The following is a 15,499-nucleotide window of genomic DNA, read 5'->3' as shown; positions in this document are numbered from 1 at the left end:
TCGGGTTTTGTCCCGTGAAACCGTGCGTTTTAGGATCAGAGAGCCTACATTTCCCACAATGCAACTGTATGCTCTGAATTTTTTTAATCACTTTCAATACCTTAGAAAAACACCACCAATCTACATTTGAGTGAAGCTGAAATAATTGAAATGAAATTAAGAAAAAAAGAACATCGGTGAATAGCAGAAAATGATCCTCAATACTACAAAATCCATCCAAAAACTGGTGAATTGAAGTGGAAAAATCAGGAAAAAAGTTGAAAAGGTTTAACTATTGCAAGTTAATGTATTACATGTTAGACTATTGTTATTGTCCGTCCGTCCGTCCGTCCATCCTCTATGTACCCCCTCCCTTCCAACACACACACATACACACTGACCTCCAGTTTATTACATCACGTATAGTCACACCTCCCCAGCTCACACTCTTCATGCACGCCTGCACACGCCGCATATGTATTTTCTCAAAAACAAACCCCCAAACACCCGGAGCGAGCGTGTTGTTAGGTGACAATGCCCCCCCTCATGTCCCCATACCAAAATAAAAACACTGGGAGAGGTGATAGCACGTACCCCCCCAGTCCGTCGCTCTCAGCTGGGGTTATTGATGGTGACGTGCGCTCCCAGTGCACCTTCCCAGTCGCCTGTCAGCCAGATGCGTGCTGGCAGCCCCCCCCACCCCCCCGTGTTTGACAGCTCCTGCGTGGCGGCGAGGTTACAGGAGAGACAACGGCATTGTGAGGGTAGATGGAGAAAAACAGCTGGGGGGGGCATGATTCCAACCCCATGTCCATGCTCTTGCTTAACCCCGCCCCCTTCCACCTCCATGTTAGCATCATTGTCGCTACAAGCTAACGCAGAGTGATGGAAAGAAAGTGAGGAGTTTCTCCAGTTTCCATCATCTGTTGTGTTACTCAGCAACTTTTACTGCCACCAAAGTCATAAATTATAAAATACATTTTTAAGTTAAGAAAAAAAATCCTTTTATGAGGCGATAAGTGGGCTGACGATTCCGGCAAATAAACATATAAATGAATTTGACTGCTTTTTTAAAACGATATACTTTGAACCAATTGATCTATTTCCACTAATTTCAGTAGAACCTGCAAAAAAAGGTTAAAACCGTGTTTCATCTTAAACATAAAGCATGAAGGAAAAAATCCAAACAATATTTCACAAAAACAAACTACAAAACTTAAGTGCTTTTCTGAGTCCCGTCTTTGTGAATGAAGTTTGTATATAGTGATAAATATATCTGAGCTCCTGTTGGAGTTAAACAGGTGGAACACAATCAGGACTGGATCTTCAGCACAGCAGTCCTGAGTGGTGCCGATGTCACGGCGATTTTGGAGAAAGATTGAGGTCAGAACTCCAGGACGATCCTATCACAATGGGATGGTTGCTACGGTGATGGTGTACTAACAAAGTCAACAGAGAGAAGCTGGTCCAGTTCTGGCAGCAGAAGCCCGTCCTGCAACTTTACTCTTCTTCACTGTCTTCAAACGGCTCCTCAGTAATAATCAACCCCCCCAGCTCAGTCCTCCTCCCCCCACTCCCCCATTTCTTCATCCATTCATCTCAGAAAAGGAAATTACTGATCCAACAGGCTTTGATAAAAATCTGGCCCGTCTGGATCGGCTGCTGTGGGATAATGCCACCTGATAAGGCTTCTGGTTTCCGGCCCTGTTCCATCCGTCATCCGCAGGTCCGCTGCCGCCATCAGCCGCTCCGATAGATGATACGCCGGCCTCGTGGCCTCCGTTGCCGGGGTCACGAGCGGGTTTACTCTGCTGTTCCTGAAACAGGAGCGTAACTTGGCCTAATAACAACAGTTTAATGTCGTCAGCTATGCAACGCTAATGCTACATTTAAACATTAAACAACTCGGGCTGTTTAAATTTAGCATTTGTGCTAGCAGCAGCACCCAGAAATGCTAAACGACTGCAGAGTTCTGAGCTCCGCTGATCCCTCAGAAGTAGCACACAGATGCAGAACCCAGAAATGAATACTAATCACTTATTACGATGCAGATTTGCTTAACAAGTCGCTCTAAGCGCCCAGGGGAGAACAGGATGTGTCGTCTTGTACCGAAGGTGCTGCCTGACCTCACGTCGACCCGCCATTAAACAGGGACAAATGTTGCTGCAGTTAAACGAGCCGCGAGCAGCCGAGCTCATAAAAAGGTGTAAATATTAGAGTGCGATTGCAGGACGACAGAGGAAAGACAAAGAAATGAGAGCACAGCAAATGTAGCTTCACTGTCTCGAATTAAATACGCTATTTAACTGACACTGCTAACTCCTGTGGAATGTGGAGACCTCGGAAAACATCAGACTTCCACATTTTTCCTGCGAAAAGAAAATGTACCAATGAAGAACTCGAAGAAAACCTACGATCATCTAGAAAAGCAAAGAACTGCAGCACATTTACATTTTAACAGTACGACTTTCCCATTTGGATCAATCCAGGACCAGATTCCTGCGCATCCTTGTTGTTTCCGGCCTGATTTCCAAGGGTCCGCCCCATCGCCCTTCCGGACCCCTCTGCGACTGACCTAATTTCGCCGTCGCGATTCAAAGGGCTGGTAATTTCGGACTTGTTTACGTCTCTCAGCCATGTGGAGTTCAAACTCTCGTTTTTAATTCCAAATTAAGCCAGGAAGGGCGGGGAAAATAAAACGCTCACTTTGCCGCATTTTGACAAACCTGACCTCCCCTCGCCGGGGTGGAGGGATTATTGGAACAAAAGTTGGCCCGCTCGCCGCACCACGGCTTAAGGGCGACAGATTAGAATATCTTTCACCCTCCGGAGGAGATAAGAGACGCGACCATCAGGAAAACGGTGTTAGACATAATGAACTCCGCCACCAAAGAGCACGTATGAAGTCCGTAAATCTTCCAAACACTAATGCAGATTTGTGGATTTTAGCCGCCATCTCCGGCTATCAAACGTTTGCTTCCCGCTCTTTGTCTTCTCCTGGAGGAGCGGAGGCCCGGCGCTGTTGTGTTGCCGCGTTTCTCTTCTTATCCCCTGATAATTACAAATATGTCAGCTGTGTCACCGCGCGGCGTCTCCTGAAGGCGGCTGAGGCCACGCAGCGTTACGTCGTCACCCTCCCCCGCTCTCAATTAGCTCCCGGAGCTGCAGGTTAATGGAACTTTTGATTGGGGGAAACTGGGGTTTCCTGAAGGATGCGCTGTGCCGGGGCGACCCCAACCTTATCTGCCACCAGCGCAGAAAGCTGCCCTGCTGCTGTTCCACCAACAGATACCAGAGTTCTGTTGCTTTTTACTGTGGAAGGCTGGAAGTGCAGTGTGAAAAGTAAGATAAAAGTCAATGTTGTTCAATGAAATTAATCAAAATTCAAATCTGCTGGTTGATACATGTGTAACATTCATCTGACCCCTCAGGCCTGTTTGTTTATCATAGATCACACAACAGGATCCTCAGCTGCACCCTGGGGTTTGTCCATTTCTGAGCTAGCAGTTTGTTTCTTGACCGATAGCTAAGCTGAACTAGCTAACCCGCTCTCATTTTTAGGCTGCGTCCCTGCAACAGAGATCCATGTTTTCTCTGATTACGAGAGGGCTAGCGGGAAAGCTACGACCCCGACTTACTTGTTGATCATATACACTTCTAGCTAACTGTAGCAAAGCATTGCCAGAGAACAACGCCAGGAAGTTTTTTATGTTTTACTCTAGCATGATTAAATTATCTAAAAGTTAAAGGAAATACCGGGCTCGATAACAGGAAACTCATCTCTGTTGGTGACATCGGGAGAACATTGGCCCATGAAGTTTGAAAGTTGATCCGTGGTCTAAAGTCGGCTTGGCGAGCATCAAAGCGCCGGCCCGAGCCTCCTCCTGGGTGGCTGAGTAGGCAGGTCAGCAAGCTTACAGGACAGACAGACAGACTGCCTCCGGCCAAACGCACACTGCTATCGGAAGAAACGCCAAGCCGCCGGGCATCTTCCTCCTCCTCGTCTCCCTCAAATGCATCAGCGAGTTTCGCTTCAGCTTGTTTGCCGCCACATTGGGGCCAAGGTGACAAGTGTGGAACACGAGAAACATTCCTGCAATTTCCAGAAAAGTGCTTAAGGTGGAATTGCTCTCAGAAGAGGGGAGAGCTGCCACCCCTCACTTTACCTAACTCGCCAAAGAGGAGGGGTTTTATCTCACACACACACACACACACACACACACACACACACACACACACACACACACACCTCCTGAGGAATGGCTGGCGAGCAGAGAAGAAATGCGGCCTGACAATCTCTCCTTCCCTGCGGCAGCTGGATGCCAGGAATGAGCGTTGTTTCTTCGGAGAGATCTTTTAGCGAAGATGCCAGGGATTAAGAAAGAAAAGACTGCAGGACAGCGTTGTGTCACCGAGCATTAAACAGCTCTAAACTCCGCCGTTATGAGATACTTGCTGCAAAATAGGTCAGAGCGGCGGAACAGGAACACACAGCTTTTCACTTCTTCTTTTGCTCTTCTTGTTGTTATTTTGGCTTCCAGCTTCACGCCCCCTGGTTTATTGTTGTGGTGGTCTCTGTTCTCAGACACACACACACACACACAGACCACATATTACTGGGGAAGATAGACGACACTGTTTTATTAGTTTATTGTGTTTGAAGCTAATTTGAGGAATGAAACTAAAAAAAAAGAGAGCCTGTCTTCAGTAAAAAACAAATCTTTTTTTTTTGTTTAGATTCTGAGCGTAACAAGAGCCCAAATAATTAATTCCAGTGTTAGATAGAGATAATTACAGATCTAGAGTGGACAACCCTAGAGTTATTCAACATGAATATCAAATATGAATCATCTAAAATTAGTTTTCCAAAATGTTTGGGATACTAAGTTTTTTTCTATTTTTATTTCAACCCAGAAATGCAATAATAACACATCAATTGACCGTTTGCATTTTAATCAGAAATGTTTTCCCTTCCCTTTTATTTTTTATTCACAAATCTTACCAGAACAATTTCCCCCACAGACTTACAGTGTTTAATTAGCAGTAAATGCTAACTGATGTTAGCTGCATCAGGATGGAGCCATGATGCAGTATTAGCCAAATTGGTAAAGCTGAACCAGACAGGTGACCCGGCACCAGACCTGGATCTCAGTTTACTTCTGCTTTGTAAGTTTTCAACAGAAATGTTGTTTTCTTTGTCTTGAAGGACAAAAGCTACCTAAAAAGATCTTCCTCTCTCACGGAAAACTCATGATTAGGAGTCGGGAGTGAGGTTTTAGTAAATTTCTGTCATTTTCTCAACATTTTGCTGCTGCGCATTAGCTAAAATTTGCTTCTGTTTTCAAAAGTAGCTTCGCCTCAACGTCACTGGTTTGATTTTTATTTCACAAGAACAAGATCTGGGCCTTCGCGGACGCCGCCGTGGCTTTTTCAACACGTCTCTGGTCGTGCGTTTTGAAAGCGAGCGGCCAAAAGTTTTCCCCGTCGCCTTCGTCGCCTCAACTTCCTGAATAATTCAGCAGCCGCCTGGTCGAAAGCAAACAAACGGAATAAAACATCGGAAGTTATGAGGCATAAATATGAACAAACAGCATCTCAAAGTATTCCGGACGGCGAGCGGCGGCGATTTGGAGCAACGCACGAGGACAATGCGTTTGACTGGACGTGACCCCCCCCCCCCCCTCCGTGATATGTGGCCTGTCATAGAAGAAGCCAAATTACATTCAGGACTACAAAGCTTCCATCTGAGGAATTCTGTCTGTGCGACACAAAACAATAACTGGGATTCATTCAGCAGCTGCAAATTGCAGTAAAATTCTCCATTCTCTGTCTGTGAATTATTAATGAGAGCCGAGCAAAAAAGACAAAATAAAGACGAGGGGAGGAAAATATCTGCAGCATCGCGGAGCCATAATTATTGCAGAGAATGAGAAATGGAACAAAGTTGTTGGAGCCAGAAAAGACAAAAAGCGAGAGGGAGAGCTGAAAATGTGGAGCTCGGAGGTGAAAACAAGTTTCATTCCAAACACAATTAAAGGCAGCAGAACGAGGAAGGTCGGGATGGAGGAACCCACATCAGGAACAAGAGGAGGAGGAGCAGGACGGTTCTGAGGAGGATGGAAAACCTGAGAGAAGACACGAAAGGCTGCAGCGGAAAACCACCGAAAGCGTCTCAAATCACGATGAATGAAGAAATCATGAAGAATCCTGATTGATCTCCAATAAACAATAAACAAACCAAGCACAATGTTGCACAAATGATGAAGCAAGACTTGTGTTCGGATACAGTTTACATGGCAAAAACAACTCGCTTCTTGTTTACTTTGAGGAGCCAGAAGAAACGCATGTGATCAATAAATAAAAACAATATTAATGTTCCATTGGAGGAACAGATGGAACAAATATACAGCAGCAGCTGTTAGCATCAGGGTTTTATTATTATTATTATTATTATTATTATTATTATTATTATTATTATTATTATCAATGTTGTTGTTGTTGTTATACAACTTTTTTAAGGGAGCAAGAGTCCTGGTCATGTGACCTGAACGTTATTGTTCTATAACACCGACGACAGACTTGTCTGATCAAAGTCAGTGTTTAAAAATGTCAACTAAATATTTCCATGTTGCAAACACACACGGTGGTTTGTTCTCCTCCCTCCAACTCCGTTGTGAAACAGTTCCACGTGCACGCCGCTGTAGTGCACGCGCCAGACCAGACGTAGGTGCACTTTTGCCCTGGACGCTCTGATGAAGTGCGTCGAAATTTGCAGGACTACGACGAATCTCGACAAACTTGAACTACAAAACTAAAACAGTTGCAAAGAATGTGGGAGTTGGGAGTCGTGTCAGACTTCGACTGGTTCCAGGATCTACGTAGGATCTCTGATCGTAGATCTAGGCCTAGGCGTTCTAGGCCTACGTAGGAGCCGCGACTCTTCGCTGTTTCCTGCAGCGGTCGTGCGAATGCCTGAAAACGCTGGAAAACACTGTTTGGTGGAGATGCGCTCGGAACTCTCCCCTCGGGAGTTTCTCAGCCAGACGGACACGCAAAAAGAAAACTTTTGCCTTTTCGAAAACGTTGTTTTGTAATCGGGGCCCTGCCTCTGTCACTCTCAACCTCTCTCCTTGCCCCCCCCCTCTCTCTCTCTGTCCCCCCCCCCTCTCTCTGCACCCCCCCTCTGTCTTGGACCGGGGGCCTGGCGTGGGTCCCGCGCTCACAGGAGGCAGCGGCGTCCCTCAGGGATCCATAACCAACCAAGAGAGAGAGCAGCTCGCTCACCCAGCTGGGCCTCAGTGTGTGTGTGTGTGTGTGTGTGTGTGTGTGTGTGTGTGTGTGTGTGTGTGTGTGTCTCAGAAACTGGGTCTTCCACCTGACCCTGGCAGAAAATATGTTAACAGTCACAAGTTTTTTTGCTTAAAATAAATTGTATATTGAAATGCATCATTTCATCTATAAACCAATGAAACGATCAGTTTATGTTCATCAACCAGAAACAATAAAGCTGGTCCGATGTGAAAAGTCCTGTTTGAAAGTGGATCAGCCATTTTAAATGTTAGATTTGTTTTGATGAATGACTCTCGAAGAGTTTCAGCAACCGCAACCAGCCAGGGGTAGAGGACGCGATAACGCTGCGCGCGCGTGCGTGTGCGTGTGTTGGTCAGAGCGAGATTCTTTCCTGGTGCTGCCCTGCCCTCTAGTGGCTGCCACCAGGAGCTGCCCCAGCTTCCATCAGGAACTCTGGAGTGTTTTTATATCAAAGCTCTTTTAATTTAAATGTCGGTGTGTTTGAAAACTGTTGGTTTAAACTTCAAAAGAAGAATAAATTGTATAAATACGAGCAATGTTTGTAGACATTTAACGTGAATTGACGGTAAACACTGATCAGTAAAGTGTAGAAAATATACGATTCTATATCATTTATAATTAAAATGAATTTAAAATCAGAACAGATTCATCAGAGTCAAATGGTCACCAATGGTCACATATCAGTGTTGATATGTGTAAACAACAATAACAGTTGTTTTCTTTCACCGAAGGGTTATCGTTTCATTTCAAAATGTTTTAATATGGCCTCCGTCTCAAAACTGACCTGTCAGGCCATTTTTGAATGGTTGTTTCATCATTGAAACACTGGTTTCACTGTTCAAAATACGACTCCTCAGCCTGAATTTGCCTTAGAACTATTGAGATAAGATCTCAACTAGAGCCCAGAAACTTCAAAGAATTAAAACGTGTCATTTGGTGAGTTTCATTGATGTTACTAATATGATCGTTTGTGCTGCCTTCACCCAGTTTTGCAGCACTTGATGCAAGTTTTTGACGTCTTCTGTTCACTCGTCAACCTGAACCTTTTTCCAGAGCTCCTCCTCTTCCTCCTCCTCCTCGTCATCATCATCATCATCATCGTCTGAGAGTTCAAGGTCACCGTGAGGTTATTTCCAGCTCGTCTTGGCTTTGATCTGTGTCTCAAAATGACAAGGTAACGCAACTCGGGGGGTCAGCTGTGTTACAGGAACGCTTCCACGGATCGAGGAAGAGGAAATCAATCCTGGCTGACAGTGTCTTCGGGATACTCCGACCTGACTGGACTATGACAACTAAACACACACGCGCGCAGCAGCCAAATATAGCGCACAAACGCTGCAGCTGTCGCTCGGCCCGACAGAGACGACCTCTGTCAACTCCGCTTCATCTGTCGTCTCGTCAAGGTGCATCGGAGAGACAAGGTGTCGGCCAAAAAGTTCATCAGCGACTAACTGCTTCTGAAAAGTCCCTTTCAGGAAGTTCCCTGTAAGGCTTGCCCGCCATTTAGGAACGACACAGCCAGGAGGTTGTTGTGTTTTGGAGTCCGTCTCCACAGGAACACGTTGTGGGGCTGCTGAGAGTCGTGGGGACATCACCGGGACCAAACCTTGTTTTTCTTGAATGGACATCTTGCCGCATCAGTTGGGTATCGATAAGTGATCGATAAGCTCGTTGCCTCTGAAGTTTCTGACGAATGTGCCATCTTCGTAATTAGCTCTGAAGCAACATATGAAACATTAAACTCGGCGAGCGGCGAGGACAATCAAAACATTTCATTTCCCCTCAATTATTCATCACTTTGAAGGTTCTGAAGGGTCGTTAATATGCTAATCAGCTTGTGATGCTAACAAGGTTGTAGTATCGGATTCTTAATCTTTTTTTGGCTAATATTGCATATTTTCTGACCCTCTGTGGTGGGTTCTTTTCATTGTTAACGTCTTCAAACAAACCTGATTTTCTGAGCAAACCAGCCTTCCTTCATCCACCGTATGAAAGCCAGAGCAGAAGAAAAGCTGCTTTTGATGGACCTCTTTGATGGCTTCAAGCATCTCCTCCAAAATCAAGCTGAAGTGCACCAAAGCAAATGTTTCCTCTTTTATTTTCTCGCTTTCTTTCTCTCTTTTTTTGTACCTGACTTCATTAACGTGTGCTTCCCCTCAGAGGCTGTCACAGCAGACCTGCCAAGAGAGCGGCCGCAAAAGTTCCCTGTCTGCAGCTTTTCACGCTTTAGTTCCCCTACAATTAATTAACAGGATGAAGTCCCACACACCACCTCGCCGCCGTGGCTACCTTTGCCAGCTGTCAAATTGGAGAGACATGGACTGGAAAAATAAGCCCGAGGTCGAGGCTATTTAAGGTAATTAGTTTTTGATGCATGCAGCTTTCAAATCGTACTGTTCCCCAAAACTCAGCACGTGTGTGTTTGTGTATGTGTTTGTGTGTACGCATGCTCACATTTAGTACATATTGAGGACCAATATGCTCATTCTACTAGCAAAGTGAGGACGCTTTAGGATATGAGGACATATTGACTGGTCCACACAACTTCAAAGGATTGTTTGAGGGTTAAGGCATGGGTTTATGGTTGAGAATAGAATTGAGTTTAAATTTATTTTAGGGTTAGAGTTAAGGGTTTAGTTGGGATGATTATGTTTAGGGCGAGGGGTTGGGAAATGTAGTATGTGTACAAAAGTCTCCACAAAGAGACAAGCAATTCAGAAATGAACATTTTCCTATTTTTTTAAATTGGCTGTACTTATTGTTGTGGGCTCAGCATTATGGAAATGTGATCTGATCTTCACGATCACCGATCATGAGAACTTCAAACAGCAACAGTAACCTTTTACCTTCTCCATCTTGGTTGTTTTGAAACCATCAGGAGTTCCTTATTGGACAGTTTGGAGAACGTTGGTGCCTTTTTTTTTTCTTGAACCTTTGTTTGTTTTTGATCCAAACCGCCCGCTTTTCCTCTGCAGATGCATGGTCTCTTTGGGTTTTCAGGCTGAGAGGAGCAGCAGCGCCACAGCCATCATTAAAGACAGCAAATCAGCATATTTTTGTCAAATGTACCATCAGTTTCAGGCAAAGTGGCCTGAGGAAAGATGGGAGCTTCTCTGTTCAATTATTTACTCTCACATCACCCCAAAAAAAGATGACAAATGCTAATTCTGGTCCATTTCCCAGCTGGGCAGCAAGTGCTCATTAGCTTTAAAGAAGGTTAATCCATTTAGGTTTTGCATATTGATATGCCAATTATGTCTGATGGCAGAGCCGGCATCCGTCAAGGTAATAGTGCATAAACACATGCAGGAACATTGGGGAGAAGTCAGCGTTCTAATAAAGTAGGTGTTAATTGGTGAAGGGAGCCTGTCGGCTAACTCATGTGTGTAATGGACAACCTGGGGTGGGGGTGGGGAAGGGGGTCTTACCACCGTCTTCCTGCTGAACAAGGAAAAAAGCATCTTATGAATGTTTTTATTTATCTTTAATTCCAGTAGCTGCGTGTTCATGTTTTCACAACCATTAAAGATCATCATGGACAGGCTGAGGCAGAGCAGAAAGAAGCGCATTAGCATCGACATTCACATAACCTTCAGTACGTTTTGCCCAAAGTTCTCAGAAAATAGCAAAACTTATTTCGTGGAATGTGACTCGTTGCTTTGGTAACCATCCTGACCATCAGATCTTATCCGAAGCTTCAGTTCTGGTTCTGGTGCTCTTCCCTGCAGGCTGCCAGAGCAAAGTCCAGGGTTTTCACGAAGCGGTGGACGTCAGTGAAGGAGTTGTACAGCGGCACCGGAGCAACTCGCAGGACCTTTGGCTCCCGCATGTCACACTGACCCACACAACACACATTAGTCCAGGAGTGTCCCGATCAAAGGTCAACTGATGCTAATGAACTCACCACAACGCCCCTCTTCTCCAGCTCCTGGAACACCCTCTGGATGTTGATGGAGAAGCAGAGTGACAGCTGGCAGCCCCTCTGCTCGGGGTCCGATGGTGTGATGATGTGGACGTGAGGTTTGTTGGGTTGGGCGGCGTCCTCGCTGTAATAATGGCGGATCAAGTATTCCAGGTATCCCGTCAACAACATGGACTTCCTGCGAAGCTCCTTCATGTTGGTCATGTTGAACACCTGGAAAAGGACAAAGAGACACCACGACTTTGCCGGAAGTCCAGGTCTTTCTCCAACATTTATTTTTTTAATTCCAAATGTTATCTTTTTTAAATAATTTTTTAACTTTGCATTTGCAAATTTATGAAGTCTTAAGTCCAATTACATTTCCAACAGTGGAGAATTGAAGATGAAATGACGAGAGCTCTGAAGTACCTCCAAACTGGCCTGCAGGGGGCAGACTAGCAACACAGGCTGGTTGGACAGTCGGAAGCCGTTGACTCCAGACTGCAGCTCCAACACTGACAACATTCCCACCAGTGTCAAAGACATATATCGCCAGGAGGCACCACAAGATGGACGCAGGCGGCTGCTAACTGTTACCGTTAGTCATGTTGAAGCGGGTCTTCAGGTCGTGACCCCACCATCCAGTCAGCCTGCGGGACATGGGACACGTATTTCCTAAAGTCTTGGACACTTTGTGCTTCATTTTTAATTGACATGGTTCCAAAAACAAAGGTTTCACAAGAGTCTCACGTCGGCTCGATGCGGTCGTTGTGTTTCTCGTGAATGAATGCGGCGGCGATCCCACCGGCGCCTGAGTTCAGATACTGTTGAGACACGACTGCATCAGTGAGATCTTTGTGGCGTGGCTGTAGCGGCGCCGTTCGCTGACCTTGTACGAGCACCAGCAGGCGAAGTCGACGCCCCAGTCGTGCAACTTCAGCTCAACGTTTCCAGCAGCGTGAGCACAATCAAACCCCACGAAACAACCCTGAGGAACGAGAAGATGGCAAGTGAGACGAGACGGATACAAAAACAAAGAGTCCTCGGTGGCGCTACCTTCCTCTGTCCGGCGGTGGTGATGGCAGCCATGTCGAACAGCTGCCCGGTGTAATACTGAACTCCGCTCAGCATGATCACGGCAATGGCGTCACCCTCCTTCTCGATGGTCCCCAGGATGTCCTCTGTCCTTAGAGTCTCCTCCCCCTGATCAAATTCATCAAAATGAGCCACCAAAATGCCACAAGAACATATGCCCGCGAGCAAGGACACGGCGTGTTAGCATCACCGGGCGTGGCCGCAGCACTAGCATACTCTTCTGGGGGTCGAATCCACGCAGGCGGATCTGCGACTCCACGGCGTACTGTGAATGTTAAACACAACATCTGAGTCCAAACGCAGCTGAGCCCCCCCAGCTATGCATCTCCATGAGGCACGGCTCTTTTTTCATTAGCGTTCTGGTTTCCTGGAAGTAACACGTGAAAACCACCGCGGCTCAGGATCGACAGAGACGTGGGTTTGGGGGCAACGGTTTAAACAGATTCCAGCAGGTTTGCTCACGTGGTCCGACGGGAACGCTTTGTCTTCCAGGAGAATCTTGTGTCGTGCCGCTGTTGGTTTGTAGAAGGAGAGCTGCGGAATGATGACAGGAAGTGACCTGACAATCACGTTCCTCGGTCGTTATTTTAGCTTCCGGGGAAGAGTCAAGGGTTTTACCATCAGAAGATGGAGGTTGACGGTCAGACCGTTCATCAGCGCCACCTCTGCAGCTTTCGCTCCTGTAACGGTAACAACATTCAACCTTTGTGACGCTTAGCAGAAAATATGAACATATCAGCACATTTTCACTTCAATTAATGTCAAGGTTCAGTTCTGACGTTTGTGCTCTAAAGATTGTGGCGCGAACGGCACAGCTGAAGGCAGTTTGCAGCTCAGAGGAACATTGTCAAATCAGGTTTCTCACCGACAACTTTTGCCATCATCTCCTCCAGGTTGTTTTCTGCCCACGCCCATGGTCGGGAGCCCAGCACGTGTCCGTGCGCGCCCCTGTCAGATGCATTAGTCTCATATCAACCTTAGTGTGATAAATGTGAATTTTTGGGATGAACTTACATCTTGGCCCATTTGTCCAGCTCCTCCTGGAGGTACCCCCTCGCCCTGCTGGGCTGGAGCCCCAGAGAGTTCCCCACCAGGTAGATGCAGTCGTCCCTGCCGTCGACCAGCGACAGATCGGCTACGGAAACAGTGGCCAGTCAGATCTGCTCATGTCTTTCACACGTTCTGAGCATTGATTTCCTCAAGTCTGACTCACACGGAGGTAAATCCTGGATTTTGGGCACCAGGAAGTTCTCCCTCAGGTGTCTCAGCTGGTCGTGTTTGTCCAGGAACGCCGCCACCTCAGCAGCGGTCGGACTGCAGCCCAGCTGGGCTGAAATTCTGTGCAGAGTTTCTGTCACTGGGAAACCTTCAAACTGGTCCATGGTTGCTGGACTGGAGGCCTGAAGAGGCATCAAACATAAAACAGCCTGGTCCCTTATCTCAGCCTGAACCTTGAGTGATCTTTGCGTTGGATTCAGCATCTTCAGAAACCACCGATGCGGCAATTTTTAAGGCAATGGCCACAAATTAAAATGGAGAACTTTAACGATAAAATATCCCTGTTGTCAGGCAGCGACCTTTGGCCTAGATGTTAAAAATTGAACCATTTGTTTTGTCAAAGATAAAATATTAATCGGTTCATCTCTGCTCTTTTTCTGGCCATCTAGTTTTATTTTATTCTATTGAGCTCCAGTTTTCTCTTTGTGAGTTTAGACATCTGACAAACACTGAATGACATTTAAACCGGGTCATCGATTCAAATAATTTTGTGTTTCGAATCAAAATTGAGCGAAGAAAATTTGGAGAAAGCAATTAATTGAAAAATAGGTTTTTAACAAGCCCAAGTTTATACATTAAATTCAGGATTCTTCAGATGGTTTGAGTCTCAAATCAGAGTCGTGATCAATCCACGCTTAGGAGTTCCAAACGGTCTCGACCCTGGAACTTTCTCACTAGGTAAAGATGCAAAGAGCTGAGGAAACTCACAGTTCACGTCTCCTTCTGCAGACGGCTGGTAAACTGAGGGAAACCTTGGAGCCCGGACATGATCTTTGACCCCTCGCGGCTCTGCCCCCTGTTAATGATTGACTGATCTAGCAGTTGTTCAGATATAGTGAAGAATCAGACTAACTCCTGACGGTCAAAGGAGGTTTTCATCATTTCATCAAGGCTTCCTTTTCCATCATGTTTTATTCCCTAGTGCCAAAATTAAAGAAAATTTCATGGTGGAATAAAAAGAGGCACAATCTCGCCAGGGAGAACAAGACAATTTGCGACAAATCGTAATTCAGCATCAATGATAAGTAGGATGAATTAAATTAATTGATAAGTTAAATTGATAGTTTTTGTGCCTCTGAATTGTCTTCACACCAGTTTTCGCTCATCATCTCCGCAAGTTCAAAATTCTTTTGAATATCGTGCAGCAGTTCCCAATTTTGCCACTAGAGAGCAGCATTATACTATTTCTATGTAATAAGTTTAAACAATTTTTTTTTAGCCTTTTTGTGACTCTATTATCAGGGAGGTCAAACATTTCATTTGTTAATTAAACATATTTGAACAAAATTAAACAAAATTATATTTTCCTGCTCTTTGTATTATTATTTTCACATATTTATATGACTAAAGTAATCATTGCCAAATATTTCAATCTTCACATCAATTGTTTCAACACTGGGAAGCAAGTTCTTCATCTTTCTCACCCCGTCTTCCTCAAGCTTCCTCACTGAGCCATCATCATCAGCTACAGCTGCAGCTGGAGGTCAACTTTCCATCGACGCTACACCAAAAAGTGCCGAAACCTGGAAGACTCGCGTGCACTCGTCCAGAGTAGCGATCTGGAATTTGTCCTGCGTTGATCCAATTGCATCAGAGGTGAGATCAGTGTTTAGGACTGCTGATCACACAGATCATATAATCAGAAGGTCAGCATCTGAACTGCTGCACAGGTGTGGAACCACCACTTTCTGAAGGCCAGCCTTCACTCATGTTTGAAGGATCTAAACATGGTCCCCTGTGGAACGCCTGAAGGATGAAGTACATTAACACCAGCGCCGGTCTGAGGAGCCTCCACAAATTGCTTTGTTTGTATTTATTGTCTGAATTTGTCAAGAATTTCGTGTTCTGAAAAACTTTTCCAAACTCAGATGTTTCCTGGGACAAAATCTGTTTGTTGAATGGATTGTAAAAATCCTTCCGTGGGTTGTAAAAGTG

At 45.5% G+C, this 15,499-nt stretch overlaps 1 protein-coding gene across 1 annotated transcript; it reads right to left on the bottom strand.

The window, feature by feature from the left end:
• Window positions 1–10,750: 10,750 nt before the first annotated feature.
• kynu (kynureninase) lies at window positions 10,751–14,361 on the bottom strand. The gene is made up of 14 exons (XM_057028198.1): window positions 14,273–14,361; window positions 13,500–13,686; window positions 13,301–13,421; window positions 13,152–13,234; window positions 12,905–12,966; window positions 12,749–12,820; window positions 12,477–12,551; window positions 12,248–12,394; window positions 12,081–12,179; window positions 11,942–12,015; window positions 11,789–11,841; window positions 11,621–11,706; window positions 11,195–11,425; window positions 10,751–11,125 (listed from the first exon to the last, which is right to left on the bottom strand). Exons 2-14 carry the CDS (start codon window positions 13,666–13,668, stop codon window positions 10,988–10,990), a joined length of 1,410 nt encoding a protein of 469 aa, XP_056884178.1. The 5' UTR covers window positions 13,669–13,686; window positions 14,273–14,361; the 3' UTR covers window positions 10,751–10,987.
• Between the last annotated feature and the right edge of the window lie 1,138 nt (window positions 14,362–15,499).

The sequence above is a fragment of the Takifugu flavidus genome, chromosome 3, assembly GCF_003711565.1.
Source record: "Takifugu flavidus isolate HTHZ2018 chromosome 3, ASM371156v2, whole genome shotgun sequence".
NCBI classification, from domain to species: Eukaryota; Metazoa; Chordata; class Actinopteri; order Tetraodontiformes; family Tetraodontidae; genus Takifugu; species Takifugu flavidus.
Note: the sequence above shows the minus strand (reverse complement) of the source record. Positions and strands in the feature narration are given on the sequence as shown.

What these genes read in the sequence shown, in the direction of transcription:
- kynu (XM_057028198.1), bottom strand. Translation starts at nt 13,668, where the DNA reads ATGGACCAGTTTGAAGGTTTCCCAGTGACAGAAACTCTGCACAGAATT. An exon ending in CCTGCTGGTGCTCGTACAAG is followed by an intron (nt 12,016 to 12,080) that starts GTCAGCGAACGG and finishes GTGTCTCAACAG; the next exon opens with TATCTGAACTCAGGCGCCGG. An exon ending in CCCTGCAGGCCAGTTTGGAG is followed by an intron (nt 11,426 to 11,620) that starts GTACTTCAGAGC and finishes GTCCTTTTCCAG; the next exon opens with GTGTTCAACATGACCAACAT.